Below are 19,646 nucleotides of genomic sequence, written 5' to 3'. Positions count from 1 at the left end.
ATCTGGGGAGCAGAGTACCTCATTTAACCCAAGTCTTTCCCACTTTCTGTCTCAACCAATCTAACCCAATGCCCTACTGCAGACACAGGATGATTAAACCCAAGCCATAGCTGTCCATCTGGTCTTTGCCCCACCTCCTCTGAAGAGACTCCCCAAGCCCTTTCCCTGATCCCCTCATGCATACACGGTAGGTGGTGGGTGTTTTTAATGTTTTGGTCAGGATTCACATTGATAAGTGCTTTGAAGAAAAAAGAAGCTGATCACTTCATCCTTTGCTTACTTCATAGAGATATTTTCCCTGACTTCAAAGGCCGTCTGTTTATCTTAGATGATTAGGGAGCATTAATGGAACTAATTGTGTTAACAATGTGACTGTCCTGCTGAAGCCTGCAAATTATCCCTCATTTACTTTGATTGCCTCAAGATTACCTCACCACCACCAAACCCAGTAAGCTTTCATATGACCACACTAGGCTGTGCCCCGGTAGTGAGCCAGAGTGCAAGGTCAGCCTTCTGCAGGGACTGAGGCTGTGGCAGCTTCCAGAGTACGAAGTAAGCCTGCTAACCCCTTGGCAGTGCCAGGAAAAGCCAGTGATCTGATGGGCATCTACCCTGGTAGTGCAAAGCTTGTGCCATGTCAGCCAGGCCAGATGCCCTACCCTCACGCATCCCCGGGGCTGTGACCCTTTGGCTGGCATCTTGTATAAACACTCTACCAGCATACGAACAGAAACAGCTGCCCAGAACACACATATCTCAGATGCCTCTGTAACTGCCGACAGAGCTGGGTGAGCCCTCAGAGGTAGAACTGGGCTCAGGGAACAAACTGGGAAATAAACAGAATGCAGCCAGAAGAAGGGATAGAAAACCTGAAGTTCCCTGTCACAGATGGAAGATGCCCCCCTTGGAAGCCTGCAAGGAGCATCAGACCAAGCAGCAGGGGTTGGCAGGGTGGGTGGGGAGGTGCTGCCAGGGCCCACCCATGGCTGCCTTTTTGTCACCTTCACCCCTATGACTTTATCACTGTGAATGAAACTCCTGGAGTGTAACACAGACCCTAGTACCCAATTACCTAAATATGAGAAAATTCACCACTTGTTTCTTGAAATCAAGTTACTCTGATTCTTTCGTTCACAAAGCTATGGGTGAATCACAGGTTTCTTAACTGAAGGGGACCCAAAGCTTGCCAAAGCCTCCCTGAGAATGTGATTTCAATAGCTCAGCCACTTGGAGTGAATCATTTTCTAACAAATTCCCACTTTTTGTCATCCAAAAAGCAGGTGACAAACCTGGCATCCCCAGGTGTGTTATCTGAGGCAGTGGGAAGGATGTGATTGTCGGGCCAACTTCTCAAGCCTTAAGAATTAAAGATCTGGGAATTCACGCCAATGCTCAGAGACCTAATGGAGATCACTTCACTCTCTGCCATGCTACCTGGGGTACAGGGCTTGAGACTGGGAGCCACCACAGCAGGAAACTGGGCTCTTCCAGAACAGCTTCCCATTCATCTTTGTCTCCCCAAGCAACTGGGGTAGGGTGGTGGGAACACATGTCAGTTATAGGATTCAATCCTACCAGGATTCAATCAGAAGAGTGAAGAAAAACTTCACTTACCTGGTGTTATGCTTTGTTTGGGCCATTCAGTATCAGTCATAGGACCTCACAGAGGACAGAGGTCCCAACCATTTTGGCACCAAGGACCACGTCCATGGACGGGGGCAGTGGGGATGGTTTAGGGATGATTCAAGCACATAACATTTATTGTGCACTTTATTCCTATTATTATTGTATCAGCTCCACCTCAGATCATCAGGCACTAGATCCCAGAGGTGGGGGACCCCTGTCATAGGGGATAGTACAATTATTAACATGAGCTTATGTTCTGCATAAGGGAATCACTGCCAAAATTAAAAGAAGCAACTCGCTTCACAAAGAGAGAACATTAAAAAACAAATGGTCTTAACCAAGCCCCAAAAAAAGAAGTTAGTCTTATGAGAAAGATTTAGGCCCTGGTTGTGCAACTCATTCAGTGAATGGCATTGATTTGTAACTCTAAACCCACGGCATCCCCAACTGCAGCCCTACCACCACCTCAATGGCCAAGCCACCTGAATTAACCAAGTCGAAGGTGCAAAGCCTCCCTTGGCACAAAGCTCTCTACTGCCCAGAGTCCTTATAGGGTGTCCAACCCCAGGAAAAAAGAAGAAAGTAGCCATGCAAGTTGGGGATCCTTGGCAGTTACTGTCCACTTCCAACAACAAACTCATCCACAGACAACCCCAACCATGCAGGCAGGAGGTGGGGAGCTCTGGCAATGCTTACCTACAACCTTATCTACTGGGGCTACTTGTGGGTTCATGATTTTGGCTGCCTTCTCATTTTTCCCAAGAGCCACAGCACTTCTCTCCAGAGCTGGCTCAAGTTTCATCCTCTGGAAACCAGCTGCTCTAAAAATGCCACGTGTGTGTGTGTGTGTGTGTGCATGCACATGTGTGCACGCATGTGTGTATGTGTGTGTGCGCACATGTGTATGCACGTTTCAGTTGTGTCCAACTCTTTGCGACCCCATGGACCATAGCCCACCTGGCTCCTCTGTCCATGGGGATTCTCCAGGCAAGAATACTGGGATGGGTTGTAACACCCTCCTCCAGGGAATCTTCCTGACTCAGAAATCGAACCCACATCTCCTGCACTGCAGGTGGATTCTTTACTGGCTGAGCCATCGAGGAAGCCCCTAAAATGCCATCGGCCTTCCCCAAACTACAAAATTCCTCTTCTCCCTTCTGGAGATGACAGGAACATGTTCTTTCCTGTCTCCCTGTGCCTTTACATACACTCATATTTCATATGCACAAAACTTCTATATACTGACTTAACACAATACCTTCTGAAAAGATACATACAAAGAACTTGGAAAGAGAGGGCCCTGGACAACCACCAGACTATTCTGCAGCCTGTTCTCCCAGGCCCTTCACTTGGAGCCATCCCAGATCCTCCCACACTCTTCCCCTCCAATCTCATCAGTCACTGAGCCCCTGAATCCTTCTTCGTAATCTTCTGTGCCTACCCTTTGGTTCCATGCCCACACTTGGTGCCAGTCCTCATGAAACATGGCTGATAAGCTAGATCGTCCTCATTCTCAGCACTAATCCTACTGGAGTCACGACCCGTTTACAATACAGTTGTCATCACGATGCCACTTTCACCAAAACACCCCTTGCCCACAGGGTGCCATTCAACTCCTCAAGATGGCAGCCCACTTCTTCTAAACTGTCCCTGCATTCCTCTTAGTCCTTATTTCCCACTGCAAATGCCCAGTGCTGCAGCCAGGCTCACATAACCATCCTGCAAGCTCCCCCAGGCATGCCTTGCACTGGGGTCCAATGCTTCCCTTCCCGGGGTCTCATCTGTCTCCTCCTGCCTCCTCTAGCATCTTCCATCTGAGTCACTCCTTTGGCATGCAGCATTGTTTAAATGGCCAAGAACTGTCTTCTCACTTGTATCACCAGTCCTCAAAAGTACTTTTTCAAGGTACTTCATCCTATATTCTTCCTTCCCCAAACCCACCCCCATCCCTCAACTTCTAGGATTTAGAAAACATCCCACAAAGAAGTTCTTCAATAAACATGTGTTTGCTGTTTGCTTCCACTCCACGTTGTGATGCTCCGTCTTTTCCTTTAGCATCTGTAACTTAGAGATCTCTTCAAGAAAATTAGAGATACCAACAGAACATTTCATGCAAAGATGGGCTCAATAAAGGACAGAAATGGTAGGGACCTAATAGAAGCAGAAGATATTAAGAAGACGTGGCAAGAATACATAGAAGAACTGTACAAAAAAGATCTTCACGACCCAGATAATCACAATGGTGTGATCACTGACCTAGAGCCAGACATCCTGGAACGTGAAGCCAAGTGGGCCTTAGGAAGCATCACTATGAACAAAGCTAGTGGAGGTGATGGAATTCCAGTTGAGCTATTTCAAATCCTGAAAGATGACGCTGTGAAAGTGCTGCACTCAATATGCCAGCAAATTTGGAAAACTCAGCAGTGGCCACAGGACTGGAAAAGGTCAGTTTTCATTCCAATCCCAAAGAAAGGAAATGCCAAAGAATGCTCAAACTACCGCACAATTGCACTCATCTCACACGCTAGTAAACTAATGCTTAAAATTCTCCAAGCCAGGCTTCAGCAATACGTGAATTGTGAACTTCCAGATGTTCAAGCTGGTTTTAGAAAAGGCAGAGGAACCAGAGATCAAATTGCCAACATCCGTAGAATCATGGGAAAATGCAAGAGAGTTCCAGAAAAGCATCTATTTCTGCTTTATTGACTACGCCAAAGCCTTTGACTGTGTGGATCACAATAAACTGTGGAAAATTCTTCAAGAGATGGGAATACCAGACCACCTGACCTGCCTCTTGAGAAACCTGTATGTAGGTCAGGAAGCAACAGTTAGAACAGGACATGGAACAACAGACTGGTTCCAAATAGGAAAAGGATATGTCAAGGCTGTATATTGTCACCCTGCTCATTTAACTTATATGCAGAGTACATCATGAGAAATGCTGGGCTGGAAGAAGCACAAGCTGGAGTCAAGATTGCTGGGAGAAATATCAATAACCTCAGATATGCAGATGAAACCACCCTTAAGGCAGAAAGTGAAGAAGAACTAAAGAGCCTCTTGATGAAAGTGAAAGAGGAGAGTGAAAAAGTTGGCTTCAAGCTCAACATTCAGAAAACTAAGATCATGGCATCGGGTCCCCTCACTTCATGGGAAATAGATGGGGAACCAGTGGAAACAGTGGCCGACTTTATTTTTCTGGGCTCCAAAATCACTGCGGACGGTGATTGCAGCCATGAAATTAAAAGATGCTTACTCCTTGGAAGGAAAGTTATGACCAACCTAGACAGCATATTCAAAAGCAGAGACATTACTTTGCCAACAAAGGTCCATCTAGTCAAGGCTATGGTTTTTCCAGTGGTCATGTATGGATGTGACAGTTGGACTATAAAGAAAGCTGAGCACCAAAGAATTGATGCTTTTGAACTGTGGTACTGGAGAAGACTCTTGAGAGTCCCTTGGACTGCAAGGAGATCCAACCAGGCCATCCTAAAGGATATCAGTCCTGGGTGTTCACTGGAAGGACTGATGTTGAAGCTGAAACTCCAATACTTTGGCCACCTGATGCAAAGAGCTGACTCATTTGAAAAGACCCTGATGCTGGGAAAGATTGAGAGCAGGAGGAGAAGGGGATGACAGAGGATGAGATGGTTGGATGGCATCACTGACTCGATGGACATGGGTTTGGGTGGACTCCGGGAGTTGGTGATGGACAGGGAGGCCTGGTGTGCTGCGGTTCATGGGGCCGCAAAGAGTCAGACACGACTGAGTGACTGAACTGGACTGAGCTGAACTGAGCTGAACCTAACTTAGAAGAGGTAATCACTTCAATTTCTAGGTATTCAATTGTTGAGTAAAATGACTCTAGACACAAACAGACAATAATTTTTAAATGATATACCTCCTGGAACTTCCCTGGTGGTCTAGTGGTTAAGACTCTAAGCTATCAATGCAGGGGGTCCAGGTTCAATCCCTGGCTTGGGAATTAGATCCTGCATGTGGCAACTAAGACCCAGGGCAGCCAATAAATAAATAAATAAATATGTTTTTAAAAAGCTATACCGCCTTTCCATATATTAACCAGCTTCTTTTAAAATTTATTTTTAATTGAAGGATAATTGCCTTACAATATTGCATTGTCAACCAGTCTCTAAATAGTACAAAAAGGTTGTGTGCCTACAGCCTATGAGGTTACCATAGGGCATGGGTTGGTAGGGGGAAGCCTGAAGGGGGGAATTAGCCCAGAAAGCCTTCTTAAATGAAAAATGCAAATAAATAGAGGAAAACAATAGAATGGGACAGACTAGAGATCTCTGCAAGAAAACTGGATATACCAAGGGAACATTTCATGCAAAGATGGACAGAAAAACGGGACAAGGATCTAACAGAAGCAGAAGATACTAAGAAGAGGTGGCAAGAATACACTGAAGAACTATACAAGAATGGTATTAATGACCCAGATAACCATGATGGTGTTGTCACTCACCTAGAGCCAGACATCCTAGAGTGTGAAGTCAAGTGGGCCTTAGGAAGCATTACTACAAACAAAGTTAGCGGAGGTTAAGGAATTTCAGCTGAGTTACTTAAAATCCTAAAAGATGATGCTGTTAAAGTGCTGCACTCAATATTCCAGCAAATTTGGAAAACAGCAGTGGCCACAGGACTGGAAAAGGTCAGTTTTCACTCCAATCCTAAAGAAAGGCAATGCCAAAGAATGCTCAAACTACCATAAAATTGTGCTCATTTCACATGTTAGCAAGGTAATACTCAAAATCCTTCAAGCTAGGCGTCAACAATACATGAACCGAGAACTTCCAGATGTACAAGCTAGGTTTACAAAAGGCAGAGGAATCAGAGGCCAAATTGTCAACATTCACTGGATCATACAGAAAGCAAGAGAATTCCAGACAAACATCTACTGCTGTTTTGTTGACTATGTGAAAGTCTTTGTGTGGATCACAAAGTGTGGAAAACTTGTTAAAGAGATGGGAATACCAGATCACCTCACCAGTCTCCTGAGAAACCTGTAACCAGGTCAAGAAGCAACAGTTAGAATCTTACATGGAACAACTGACTGGTTCAAAATTGGGAAAGGAGTACGTCAAGGCTATACATTGTTCCTCAGATTACTTACCTCATATTCAGAGAACATCATGCAAAATGCTGGACTGGATGAATCACAAGCTAGAATCAAGATTGTGGGGAGAAATATTAATAACCTCAGATATGAAGATGATACTAACCTTATGGCAGAAAGCAAAGAGGAACTAATAAAGAACCTCTTGATGAAGGTGAAAGAGGAAGAAGCTGGCTTAAAACTCAACATTCAAAAAACAAAGATCATGGGATTTGGTCCTATCACTTCATGGCAAAAAGAATGGGAAAAAGTGGAAACAGTGACAGGTTTTCTTTTCTTGGGCTCCAAAATCACTGTGGATGGTGACTGCAGCCCCCAAATTAAAAGATGCTTACTTCCTGGAAGAAAATCTATGGCAAACCTAGACAGTTTGTTAAAAAGCAGAGACTTTGCTGACAAAGGTCCATGCTATGGTTTTTCCAGTTGTCATGTATGGATGTGAGAGTTGGACCATAAAGAAGGCTGAGTGCCTGAAGAATGGATGAATTCAAATTGTGGTGCTGTAGAAGACTCTTGAGAGTCCCTTGGACAGCAAGGAGATCAAACCAGTCAGTCCTGAAGGAAATCAACTCTGAATACTCATTGGAAAGACTGATGATGAGGCTGAAGCTCCAATACTATGGCTGCCTGATGCGAAGAGCCGACTCATTGGAAAAGACCCTGATGCTGGGAAAGACTAAAGGCAGGAGGGGATGACAGAGGGTGATATGGTTGGATAGCATCACTGACTCAATGGCCATGAGTTTGAGCAAACTCCAGGAGATAGTGAATGACAGGAAAGCCTGGCGTGCCTCAGTCCATGGAGTCGCAGAGAGTCAGATACAACTTAGCGACTGAACTTGTTCTAAAAGCTTTAAAAGTCCTGAACACAGAGTCTCCCTGACTTCCCTAGCCTAAGCTGGGCTCCCCCAACCCCTGAGGCTCAGAGATCCTAGCTTGGTGCAGTCCTATGTAAGGTGATCTGTTACCAGATCTAAACGAGCTCTCTGAAAGTGAGGATTTCAGCTCTTTGTCATGGGGGAGAAGAGCCTCGGCCAAGTTTCTAACCCTGGAATCTGCCACTAACATCCACACGACCCAGAACAATCTCTCAGAGCCTTAACTGTCTTAACCGTGAACTCCCACAGGGGCATGGAAGAGACCTGCCACAGTCATGCGTAAACCAGAATGTTGAGAATAATCAAGAACTCAACAAATAAAGAGACTAAATGAAGCTCTCAGCTTGAAAACCCAAAATTTAGCCTTTAGATTCTGAAAAAAGACTTGAGGACAGGAGGACCCCTAGGCAACTCACTTTCAAATAACAAAGTTAAAATCCTCAATTCTATAATTCCTATTGCCACAAGTCACAACTTCTCTTGCTGGCATTTAATATTCTTTAAAACTCGGCCCCAACTGGAATTCCCAACTCTTTCTCCCACCCCCTTATGCTTCAGTCATATTGTCCTCCTGCTGTACCCGGTCTTTTGCATCCTACCCTCCCTTCTTCAGCACACTTTGTCCCTTCCAAACCACCCCCTGCCAAAAGCCCAAGTAAAATCTACCTAAACTTTCAGGCCTATCTCCACCCGAATCTGCTCTCCCTCTCAACATAGGTCCATCAAGGGCAGGTCCTCTCCTATATTCTGAGTCCCCTCTCCGCACTGGGAAAAAAGTGCTCAGTAAACCTGGATTTTAAATGATGTGATATCCAGAAAAACTGAGACTCCCTGATGCTTCCATTACTTTCAGCTGGAGGATCCCACTGAGGATTCAGCCTCAGGTCCAACCCCTTGAAAACATCCTCCTTTATTTTGCTGGTGAGCTCATCTCATAAAAGTGCTACATCCAACTTCTATCTGCACGTCCCAAGCCAGTGATCACTTCCAACCCCCATTAAATTCCCTATTACTTTTCAAAGCAGCAGCCACCCCAGATCCATACATTATGAAGACCTGGCTGTGCAACGACATGGCCACACCCATCTTGATGCAATTATGTCCTTGTGCTATCGCCCCTGCAGTCTTACTATTGTTCTCCATTTACCCAGACAGCTAGGTCTGAAATTTTATAGGAAAAATGAATTAGGACTTGCTTTATATGCCACACTTCTCGGCTCACCAACATGGTTTTCAAAGCTTTTGCTGATGACTCTCAAAGCTCTGAGGTGAACAATTTCACAAACCAGCTTGCTATACAGTGTCACCCAGAACTAATCTCCATCCTCCCGCCTCCCACATCCCATCCATTCTATGTGTATGCTGCCTTTCCATCACATGGACTCTCATCCCTAGCCCAGGAACAGGGAAAACCACATGCTAACAACCAGCCAGATTGGCAGACAGTGAGCTGGAAGAAAAGAACCATCTCTGAAACTGCAGGCTCAGAAGGACAGAGCAGTCACATCTCCAGGGCTGTAACTGACAGCGTGTCCTCTGGAATTAACTTTTACCTGGACTCATAAGAGTGGTGTTCTCCCTGACCATCCCAGAGGAAAGAACAGTGCTCTGGGCAGGTGAGTTCTTAAGAGGAAAAGCCATACTACATAGTGCAGAAAGTGGAGCCGGGAGCCAGGCTTCCTGAGCACCACCTCCATGAAACAGCAGAGTGACCTCAGGCAGTCAATTATTCCTCATTCTCAATCTGCAGACTAGGGATAGCAGCAGTACCTACCTCATAGCATTGTTCTTAATTTATATAAAATGCATAGAAACTATGTCTGACAGAGTAAACATTTATTATTATCATCAATAGCATCATTATGGTTATTATTATTACTTCTTCTCCTTTGCTTTATTTAGGCAGGAAAGCAAATGCCTCACCCTCAGCACAGATCTTCCTGTCACTGGACACTATACTCCAAATCCTTTTTCCCCCCACCTCTTTTTTTCACCTCCGTGACCATCTCAAACATTAAACATCCATTCAAGCATGCAAATCATCAAAGTGAACTGCTCTCACTTGCTTCCTTTCCTCAGCCAACACCCCAGATTTCTTACAAGCTACTGGATCCACTTGGTGGCAAATTCAAGAATGTTTATACAGGTTTTTATCATTACATGTGTTTCAGAAACAGGCATGGTGAGTGCTAAAGCAGGGAAGAGGAGAAAGCAAGGCATTAAAAAGATCAAAAACAAGTCTCTGCCTCCTCGTCTTAAAATTTCAGTGGTAGATCTCCACCAAAGCCAGAGGCCCATTGAGACTTCTGTCCTGAATTCAAACTGTCGGCTCCAGGAGCTGATCCAGGAAGGAGATAAGGCAGATGGGAAAAATTGAGGATGAAAGCAGGGTAAAAAGTTGAACCCCAAAGTGTGAGATGAACCCTTTAGATTCATTTCATAACATAGTTTCTGAGATGTGCCTACCAGAGTGCTGTCCTTTCTGACAAACATCTGTTACGGTGACTGAGACCCAGCGTAGTTTATTCATTCTTTGCTAAAACTTCCGTTGGGGTGTTGATCTCATAAATGTTATCCTTAAGGCTCAGATGAAAGTCAACGTTCAAATCCTAAAGGGGGTGTGGAACAGCCAGACTATCTATCCATCTTCTGAAGCCAAAGAGATAGAAATCTACAAGTCACAGGATTGATTTTTGTTTACGCCTTTAATCCCAAATATTTGGAATGACCACTTTGATGTAACAAAAACATGTCCCATGAATGCCAAAAAATAAAAACAGAACCTAATTTCTATGTAGCAGACAATAAAGGTTACTGGCTTCCCTGGTGGCTCAGAGGTTAAAGCATCTGCCTCCAATGCGGGAGACCTGGTGTTCGATCCCTGGGTCGGGAAGATCCCCTGGAGAAGGAAATGGCAATCCACTCCAGTGAAGATCCCCTGCAGAAGGAAATGGCAACCTACTCCAGTATTCTTGCCTGGAGAATCCCATGGACAGAGGAGCCTGGTAGGCTACAGTCCACAGGGTCGCAAAGAGTCTGACATGACTGAGAGACTTCACTTTCACTTTATGGACCAACTGATTATGCAAAGTGATTGTGAAATTCCTACTGCACCCAAAGGAATAAAGGCACCAAATCAATGCCTGACTGGCTTTTTTCCTTTCATACTCGAAAGACCAAACGCATTTAAACTCTGTAGGACTTCAGGGTTAACAAGGAGAAAGTCCAAGGAAACTGAGCCTCTCCTGATTCCTACCACAGAGAGATGAAACCCTGCCTCTCGTTTGCCCGGAACCCTGAGAGCAGGCAGGCATCAGGTGCCCCTCCTTCTGGCTCTCAGAGGGCAGGTAGAGCAAACACTGCCCTTTCCTTAAGACTCAAGGACTCCATTCCTGGCTTCTTTGTTAACTGGGTGGTGTCAGACAAGCGACTAAACCAAGTTAAGCCTCAAGAGCAGCACAGTTTGAGGGTTATCTGAGGAATTTAAAAGATAAAGATATTTGAAATTTGGTGCTCCGAAAACGTATAGTCCTATTTCATAACCTGCAACACCCAATAAGAAGTTAGCTGCTGCTGCTGCTGCTGCTGCTGCTGAGTTGCTTCAGTCGTGTCCAATTCTGTGCGACCCCATAGACGGCAGCCCGCCAGGCTCCCCTGTCCCTGGGATTCTCCAGGCAAGAGCGCTGGAGTGGGTTGCCATTTCCCTCTCCAATGCATGAAAGTGAAAAGTGAAAGTGAAGTCGCTCAGTCGTGTCTGACTCTTAGCGACCCCATGGACTGCAGCCTACCAGGCTCCTCCGTCCATGGGATTTTCCAGGCAAGAGCTAACTTCCGAAGAAGTTAGCTACATACTGCTATTCAAAAGAGTAGGGTTGCAGCTGTTGGCAGAGAGGAATGCCAGAGGGAGGCCTGTCCCTCCCCTGGGGCATATACCTACCCAAAACGCACACACACACACACACACACACACACCCTACAAAGATTCTGTCACTTGAATAATTTCCTTACAGAACAATCATTTTCCTCCACTCTGGATTTTTAGTAATAGTTATTACAAAAGTTCACAGTAGTAACTGTAAAAAAGAGAATTTTTAAAAATTACCATAATATCACAACCCATAAATAATTTGCAATGTATTTCTTCCAGCCTTTCATAGCCGTTTGCATGTGTATATATACGTATGTTTGTATGTATATGTATGTATGAGTGATTTTTTAATAATAGCAAACATAACAAATACTTACTATATGCCAGGTATGGGATCAACCACACGATTTTAGTCATATAATCCTCTCAACAACCCCTGAGTAAGTACCATTCATCCTCCATTTTACAGATGAGGAAACTGAAACTCAGAGAAGTTAAGAAACATGCCCACGGTCACATAGCTTTTAAGTAGCAGAGCCTGGGTTCAAACCCAGGCAGAGTCTGCTGAGTCACCAAACTGAACATAAAACATAACCTGCAAATGTTGCCACTTATATATCTTGAAAATCTTTACATTTTATTCATTATGTTTTCTAGTATCATGATTACATACTCTTCCATGGTATGGATGAGCCAAGTTTTAATCAGCTGTTGAACTTGACTAATATCTGTGTACCCACAATATACTCCAACTGGGGATATTTATTTTCTAGTGTTTCAGTAATTTAAATAACACTAAAAAGAACACCCTTTATACATATCTATGATCATTCTTACCATTCTTAGAAGTGGAATTGCTGGGTCAAGAGAACTGCATGGTTTTAAAGTCCTTGATATTTTTTGCCATATTGCCCTCCTGAAAGATTTCATCAGCTGCGTTCCTGTTTGCAGCATCTGAATAAATTCTTACATCTTCATCCACTGTGGTGGTATCCTTATTTCATCCTCAGAAACATTCTCAAGTGTAACAACTCTGAAGTGAATTACCCTTATCCCCTTCTTCTGACCTAGGACCAGTTCACCCTCTACCACTTAGGAAATGGAGGCTCAGAGGAGGGCCAGGGAGGCAAGTGGAACATGAGAAGGCAGGGAAGAGACATCTGATGCAGGGAGGGGGAGGCAGAGCAGCATGGGGAGGAGCCAGGGGTCAGAGCAGGGTTGAGGATGATATGACAGAGGGGAAAGCAAGAGCATGCCAAAAACGAAGTCCTGGCACTTAAAAAATAATTATAATGATCAAATGGCAGGAGCTTACGAATAAGGAAAAGAAAGATTAATTGAAAACAAAACAATCAAAAGCCAGAAGTTTCACAAGAAGGTTGGAGTCAGACCAGCACTGAACTGCTTCCGTCTGGTTGACACAGAAAGTCAAGTACGCCTCTAGGTGTGAGGGATAATGAGGTCCCAAGTTTTATACCTGTGTGCTACATGCTGGAGAAAGTGCACCTGGTCTCATCCCCAGGAAAAATCACTGAATGATTTCCTAGGTCCCCAGGGCGCCCCCAAAACATTAAACCTCACTGAAGTCCAGAGGATAGTCAGCAAATTCCATTCAGCCTGGTCATGTAGGGCAAATTGTCCTTCCCCATTCACAGGTCAGTCTGGGACTCAGGGAAGAGGGAAATGGGGCCTTGAAAGTAGAATCCAGAGATCATATACTCATCAGAGAAGGCCACACAGCAAACCCCCAGATTATGCAGTGTCAGGCCATGACAGGGGTAGGAATTTCGGTAGTTGTGATAATAGGCATACAGATGAATACATACAAATACAAATAAAGATGTGCCTTTTCAGTACTCCTCATGGGCCAAGAGAAAATGGTTAAACGAGAGACCCATCTCCATCCAGGATGTGTCCTGCCTTAATTGCCAGACTCATGGAGGTGCCCATGTTAAGACTTTTATATCACTGAGACTGTGAGCATCCAGGTGTGGTGGATACCATCACTCCCATTTTTTCAGAAGAGAAATTGAAACTTGAGGATGTTTTACCCAAGATCATCTAACCAGAAGGTGACAGAGGCACAAGTTCTAATAGTAGTAACAACCGGGAGTGCTGATTTTCTACTCTAATTCTACGGCATTCCTTAACCATACCTCCTAGTTCTTTCTTATAAATGAAACACAGAAAGTGGTATATTTGCAGGAATACTCTATCAATAAAACAGTCTCCCTGCGTGGGGGTTGGAGACGCTGACCGTAAACTTCAGGTTATTTACCTGATGATTTTCATTCACTTAGGCCACCTCCCCTCTGAAGTGACTAATCAGGACATGCTTTTTGGCCCATGGAGGGAACCCAGGAAGAAAACGACAGAGATCCAGGGTTGGAAAGCTGAAAGGAGGCAATGAAATACAAAGAAGAGGATTCCTTAAGACTTGTGTCCAGGGAGGGGATGGATCTGGGGCAGAGGATTCAAAACACCTGGGATCACAGCCCGCCTGCTATGGTCACAATTCAAAGAACACATGGCTTCTTTTTGGCTCTAGAACCAGCACTTTACCAAAGGCATTTCTTGTTAAACACTGTGTGTGTGTATGTGTGTGTGTGTGTGCGCGCGTGCGCGTGTGTGTGTATGTGTGTGTACAAATTATATTTTTGACCCTGAACCACCAAAGAGTGAAGAGAAAGGGGTGGGAGTGGGGGAGGGAAACTGCTGTATCAAATTTCCTGCATAATCCTCTTATGAGATTAGAGCCTTCTTAAATGGTAATGAGGTTCTGGCTTGGGAACTAAATTATACCACTGGGTAATTCTCCTCTGGGGGAGAAGGGCATGCTTGAGTACATGAAGCAGGAGGGAAGCACAGACTTGTGATCCCTTGTTCTAAGTGGGTGCAAATCGAACCATTTCAAATCAGGAGCATGGAGCTTTAAACCTGAAAGGAAATTAGAACCTAACCCAATGCCCTTGTGGGTTCACTTGTGGTGAAGTCATACTGCCACAGCCTCCAAGCCTGGGACATGGGATGGTGTTCCCCACAACCCTTCTTGGGTCTCTTCTCCTCTTCAGGAGCCATCCAAACAAGCATGGCTTGTGGCTGAGGTGCTTCGAAACTCTCCTCCCTCCACCCCCTCCTCCCTCTCCACTCCTCCTTCCAGAGAGCATAAAGCGCCCGCAAGACACTGTCCAGGGCTAGGATATTTCAGCAACTCTGTTGCACCAAATATTCTTGGCGCCAAAGTCCGTCCTGAATGCGCCTGAGGCCTGAAAGAATCAAGATGCCTGGCTCGCACCCTCAAGCAGCCCAGATCCCAGGAGAATTGGGACTGGACATTTCCTTTCAAACTAGTGGGGATGCAGGATTATCCATCTCTCCTTTTGCACACACAACTACATATTTTGTCTATGAGTTCTGTCTTCCTGGTTTTCAGCATGAAAGATACCTAAATTCCCACTGGAGGAGGAGTAAACTCAGACCCCTGCAGCGGTGCCAGGAATGAAACTGGAGATCTGAACAGAGGCAGGGGTCTGACCTCCCCAGCTGTCCCCTGGAAAGCTTGCCTTCTCATGGGAGCACTTCTGCAGAGTTACCTGGCAGCCCTTGGCTGCAGGGCTGGGGGCCAGGGGCCACCGGTTACTCTGGTCTGCCGGCTCTGTCCTTCCCGGCCGGTTGAATTTGATCAAACCCAACCAGTTTTCCATTTCCAATCTCTAGCTCTGGCTTCAAGATTCTTCTCAATCTGTCAGCAAAGTCACACTTGGGTTCCCAGCCACCCACCACAAACCAGGTCACCGATTGCTGGGAGGGGTTGTTACCCCATGCTAATCTGCAATCGACTCACTTATATCTCAACTTTTTCTCAAATTAATCTGGGGACAGGGGCTGGGAAGGGCCTTTTCTGATTATTCTGCTGACCCTAGGTGCTCTGTTTCCTGTTAAGTGTCAATTTAAATGGTTTGTGTTGAATTCACTGAAACTATACTCATTTTTGAGTTATTGTACATGCTCTTGGAGGCTAAGATTTCACAGATATGCACTTAAACTCACCTATATTTATGTCCTCACAGTAGAGAACCAATTCAAGCATTCTCGGGTGCATGGGCTATGTGCCATATCAGGTACTTTACACCATCGCAAAGATTCCTGACATACACTCTGTTATTTCTACTTACAGAGGAAAGCTCCTGACAGACCCTGGTAATAATAATCTGGACCCTGCTCTGCCTGCTCCCCACCCCCACCCTTTGCTGTGCTCTGGCCTTGAGTGCTGGGCCTGAGTTTCCGGATGACCACCTTGCACCTCCCTGAGGCCAAATTTTCCCTTCTATGAAACGGAAAGAAAGGCTCCTGAGGTCCTTTCATGTCCCCACATCCATTTAGCAGGGAGTTGGACACAGAGGGGAAAAGAATAAAACTGCCCCTCCCCTCCCCGCCCGCCCTCTGCTCAGGGACAAACCCTGTCCTCATTAGCACCTGCACTCGCTTTGTGCCCAAGAGTCACCAGTGAGAGCCATCTGCACGCTCCAAAGCCATTAACCCTGTGAACCTCCTCCTGCTCATGCAGCCAGGGGGTCACTTCTAGGTCCTTCTAAAAAATGACCCATGACTGGCCAGCCCTAAGGCCCTGGCAGAGAGAAGCCTGGGAGCCCAGCCCAGGACCTCAGAGAGATGCCTCAGGGAAGGTGTAGTGGCCTCCTGGCTGGGGACCATGGTGCTGCATGAGACAATAACAAATCCCCTGAAGTTCTGCAGCCTGGAACTAGATGCCAGAGCTTATTAACTCCGTCCCCAACAAGGCTCATTCCTGGGCTGCAAGTGGAGCCGGGAAACCCAGAAATGGAATTTCCAATAGCCATTTTCTTCCAATTGTCCATGTTTTTTGCAACCAAACTAAGAACTCTCCTTAAGGTACTTGTCACCCTGCCAGAGCACCTCGACCTTAATATGCCCATATTAATATGCCCATATACCATCTGGTATAGTGTTATTTTGCTAGTGCGTGTTGTTTCACATGCATCTTTCCACCCCTAGATTATAAGTCACACGAGAGCAGAGAACAATGCTACTAACACTTCTGTGTCTTCATCCCCACCACCTCACCTACTGTGAGGCCACCTATGGGCTCCAGGCCCTGTGCTGGGGACTTCAAAAGACACAGCACATTTCATGATGATCACTTGCTGAGGTACTGCTGCTATCATTTCATTGCACTGACCATGTTCCAGGCATGTTTGTTACATTTTTGCACCTACTAATTCATTTGCTCCTCAAAACAAGCCTATGTGATGGGCACTAATATTACCCCCACTGTACAGCAGAGGACACTGAGAAACAGAGAGGCTAAGTCAGCAGCCTGGGATTATCCAGCAGGTGGGAGGAGAGCCAGCAGTCCTGGAGTCGGAGCCCTTCATCGTCACAGCGCATCGCCTCATGCCCTGCGGCCCTTGGCACAGGGCTGACACACATCAGTGCTCCATAAATCCTGGCTTTACTGGCCGACAGTTCCTCAGTTCACTCTTCAGTTTCCTGTTTCAGCTAGCCTCTCTGCTGCCTATGATACAATTTCCTGTATGAGATCTGAGATCCATGGCTTCTTCTCTCAGTGGGTAATAATAATCCTTTGCATTTGAACAACGCTTTACATTTTTTTCAAGTGTCAACAGATCACCTCTCCCCCAAACACAAATCTGAGGATATTCTTGGAAGGTAAGTAGAATAAGTGCATGCAAGCCTCTTTTACAGAGGCAGAACCTTTACTCAGAGAGGTGGCATGACTCACCCCAAGTCACATAGCTTTTCAGGGTTAAGGCTGAGGTTAAGGCTAAAACTCAGGCTTCCTACCTCTTGGTTCACTCTTCTTCCCACCTTGGGAAGAAATGACTACAAACACTGTCAGGAGATTTGCCCTGTAATGGAATCCCTCAGACAGGAAAATGGGGCTATGGATATGAATGGGGTGGGGGATGGGGCTAGAGATCAAGAAAGAGGTAAATACGAGAAGATGCGCATAAGTGTGGAGATATCTGTAACAGCTATCATAATTTTATTTTTTAATTTTTTTTTGGCCACACCAAGCAGCATTAGGATCTTAATTCCCCAACCAGGGGTCAAACCCATGCCAATTGCAGTGGGAGCATGGATTCATAACCCTGAACCATGAGGGAAGTCCCAGCTATTACAATTTTAAAATGTTATTTAAAACATTTTAAATAGCACTGATGGCAGTCAAGCAGAGACATTACTCTGCCAACAAAGGCCCGTCTAGTCAAGGCTATGGTTTTTCCTGTGGTCACGTATGGATGTGAGAGTTGGACTGTGAAGAAGGCTGAGCGCCAAAGAATTGATGCTTTTGAACTGTGGTGTTGGAGAAGACTCTTGAGAGTCCCTTGGACTGCAAGGAGACCCAACCCGTCCATTCTGAAGGAGATCAGCCCTGGGATTTCTTTGGAAGGAATGATGCTAAAGCTGAAACTCCACTACTTTGGCCACCTCATGTGAAGAGTTGACTCATTGGAAAAGACTCTGACGCTGGGAGGGATTCGGGGCAGGAGAAAAGGGGACGACAGAGGATGAGATGGCTGGATGGCATCACCGACTCGATGGACGTGAGTTTGAGTGAACTCCGGGAGTTGGTGATGGACAGGGAGGCCTGGCGTGCTGCGATTCATGGGGTCGCAAAGAGTCGGACACGACTGAGCGACTGAACTGAACTGAACTGATGGCAGTCAAAAGACTTAATTTTTTTATTTTAAAAAATAGTATCAACATTTTAAAATAATATTAAATCCCAGTGATTCAGAATTCAAGAATCACAAAAGGCTATGCAGTTAAAAATCTCTGTACCATGGGTTTTGATTCCAGGGCCCATCTTCTCCAAGCCCTTCTCTTTTTTCCATACTTGGATGACCCTACTGTAACAATTCGGAAAGCTTACCTACAAGCCACACATGATGGCCATTTTTCCTTCAAGCCATACATGATGGTGACTTTTATTTCATTGACAATAGATAATACATGAACACTGTTCAGGTTTAGAAAGTACCAGAAAAAACAATCATAATGAAAAATCAGCGTCCTTTTTCCCTCTGGCCCTCAGTTACCCAGAAACTGTTACATTTTTTTTAATTAAATTTATTTATTTTAATTGGAGGCTGATTACTTTACAATATTGTATTGGTTTTCCCTTATTCTTTTCAGTGAGAATTTATGTATTTACAAGCGTCTCCATACATTTTTCCAACTCAGATTGTAGACTGTTAACACACACTTTTCTGCATGCATTTTTTTCACTGAACAATCTATCTTAGAGATCTTTACATCTGTAGTTACACAGCTCCTTCCTTTTAATGGTTACATAATATTTCATTGTATGGACACACTACAAATTATCTGATGGATCTTTAGTTGCCTCCAACTGTCTGCTATTAAGAACAATGTTGCAATAACCATAGATCATGGCTGCGTAGAGGCTGCTAGGTCTCCCCAATATCTGTGGTCCCTTTCTTCCATACAAGAGAATTTTATAAAGGCCATAGTTCCCAACCTCTCTTGCAAATAAGTATGGCCATGTGAACAAATTCTGGCCATGAATGTAAGCAAATGCATTATTTGGCAGTTTTTAGGAACTTCTCTTGTGAGAAAGCAGATATACTCCCTTTACTTGCTTCATCTTTATCTCACCAGGAAAATTTGTGAAATGAACAAAACTAGTTACTGGTGTCCTGTCCAGGGCCCACTTCTGTATTATATCAGACTTAGGTTGTCCTTGAGCCACTTTACAACCCTGTGAGTGGTAGAATACTGTCAATAATATGAATGATTTCCATTCATAAAAATACAAATTATGTCAGTAGAAATGAAGTTGATATTGCAGTAAATATTGACCCAAATTTGCATCTAATTATAAGCTCATTTCAGCATTCTTGGTGGCCTATATATGTGTATGTTCAGTTCTCCTTTAAACCAACTATGACATCTTACTAGTCCCCTCATTGAGTTAAACAAAATATTTACAATGCTTTTATTTTTACATTTGCATGACAGCTATGATTTTATCTTTAAAAATTATCTTTTAATAATCCTTTACTTCATCCTGCTGCTTGGAATACAGATGGTTCCATCTTGGACAATGAGATTA

General features: G+C 44.8%; 1 protein-coding gene across 2 annotated transcripts in view; it reads right to left on the bottom strand.

Annotated features, from left to right (window-relative positions):
* The window catches only part of PRKCE (protein kinase C epsilon), a 546,248-nt gene that overhangs the window by 352,859 nt on the left and 173,743 nt on the right, over positions 1–19,646 (bottom strand). The window contains exon 1 of one of the 2 annotated variants that reach the window (XM_055539990.1): positions 12,344–13,064. The exons of the other annotated variant lie outside the window; for it this stretch is intronic. Within the exon in view, the coding sequence (XP_055395965.1) occupies positions 12,344–12,460 (117 nt within the window). The 5' untranslated portion in view covers positions 12,461–13,064. Of the gene's footprint in view, positions 1–12,343; positions 13,065–19,646 lie in introns of those variants that run through there. 2 annotated transcript variants of the gene reach the window in all.

The sequence above is a fragment of the Bubalus kerabau genome, chromosome 11 (genome assembly GCF_029407905.1).
Source record: "Bubalus kerabau isolate K-KA32 ecotype Philippines breed swamp buffalo chromosome 11, PCC_UOA_SB_1v2, whole genome shotgun sequence".
Lineage (NCBI taxonomy): Eukaryota > Metazoa > Chordata > Mammalia > Artiodactyla > Bovidae > Bubalus > Bubalus kerabau.
The sequence above is the reverse complement of the archived record's forward strand: the minus strand, read 5'-3'. Positions and strand labels throughout refer to the sequence as shown.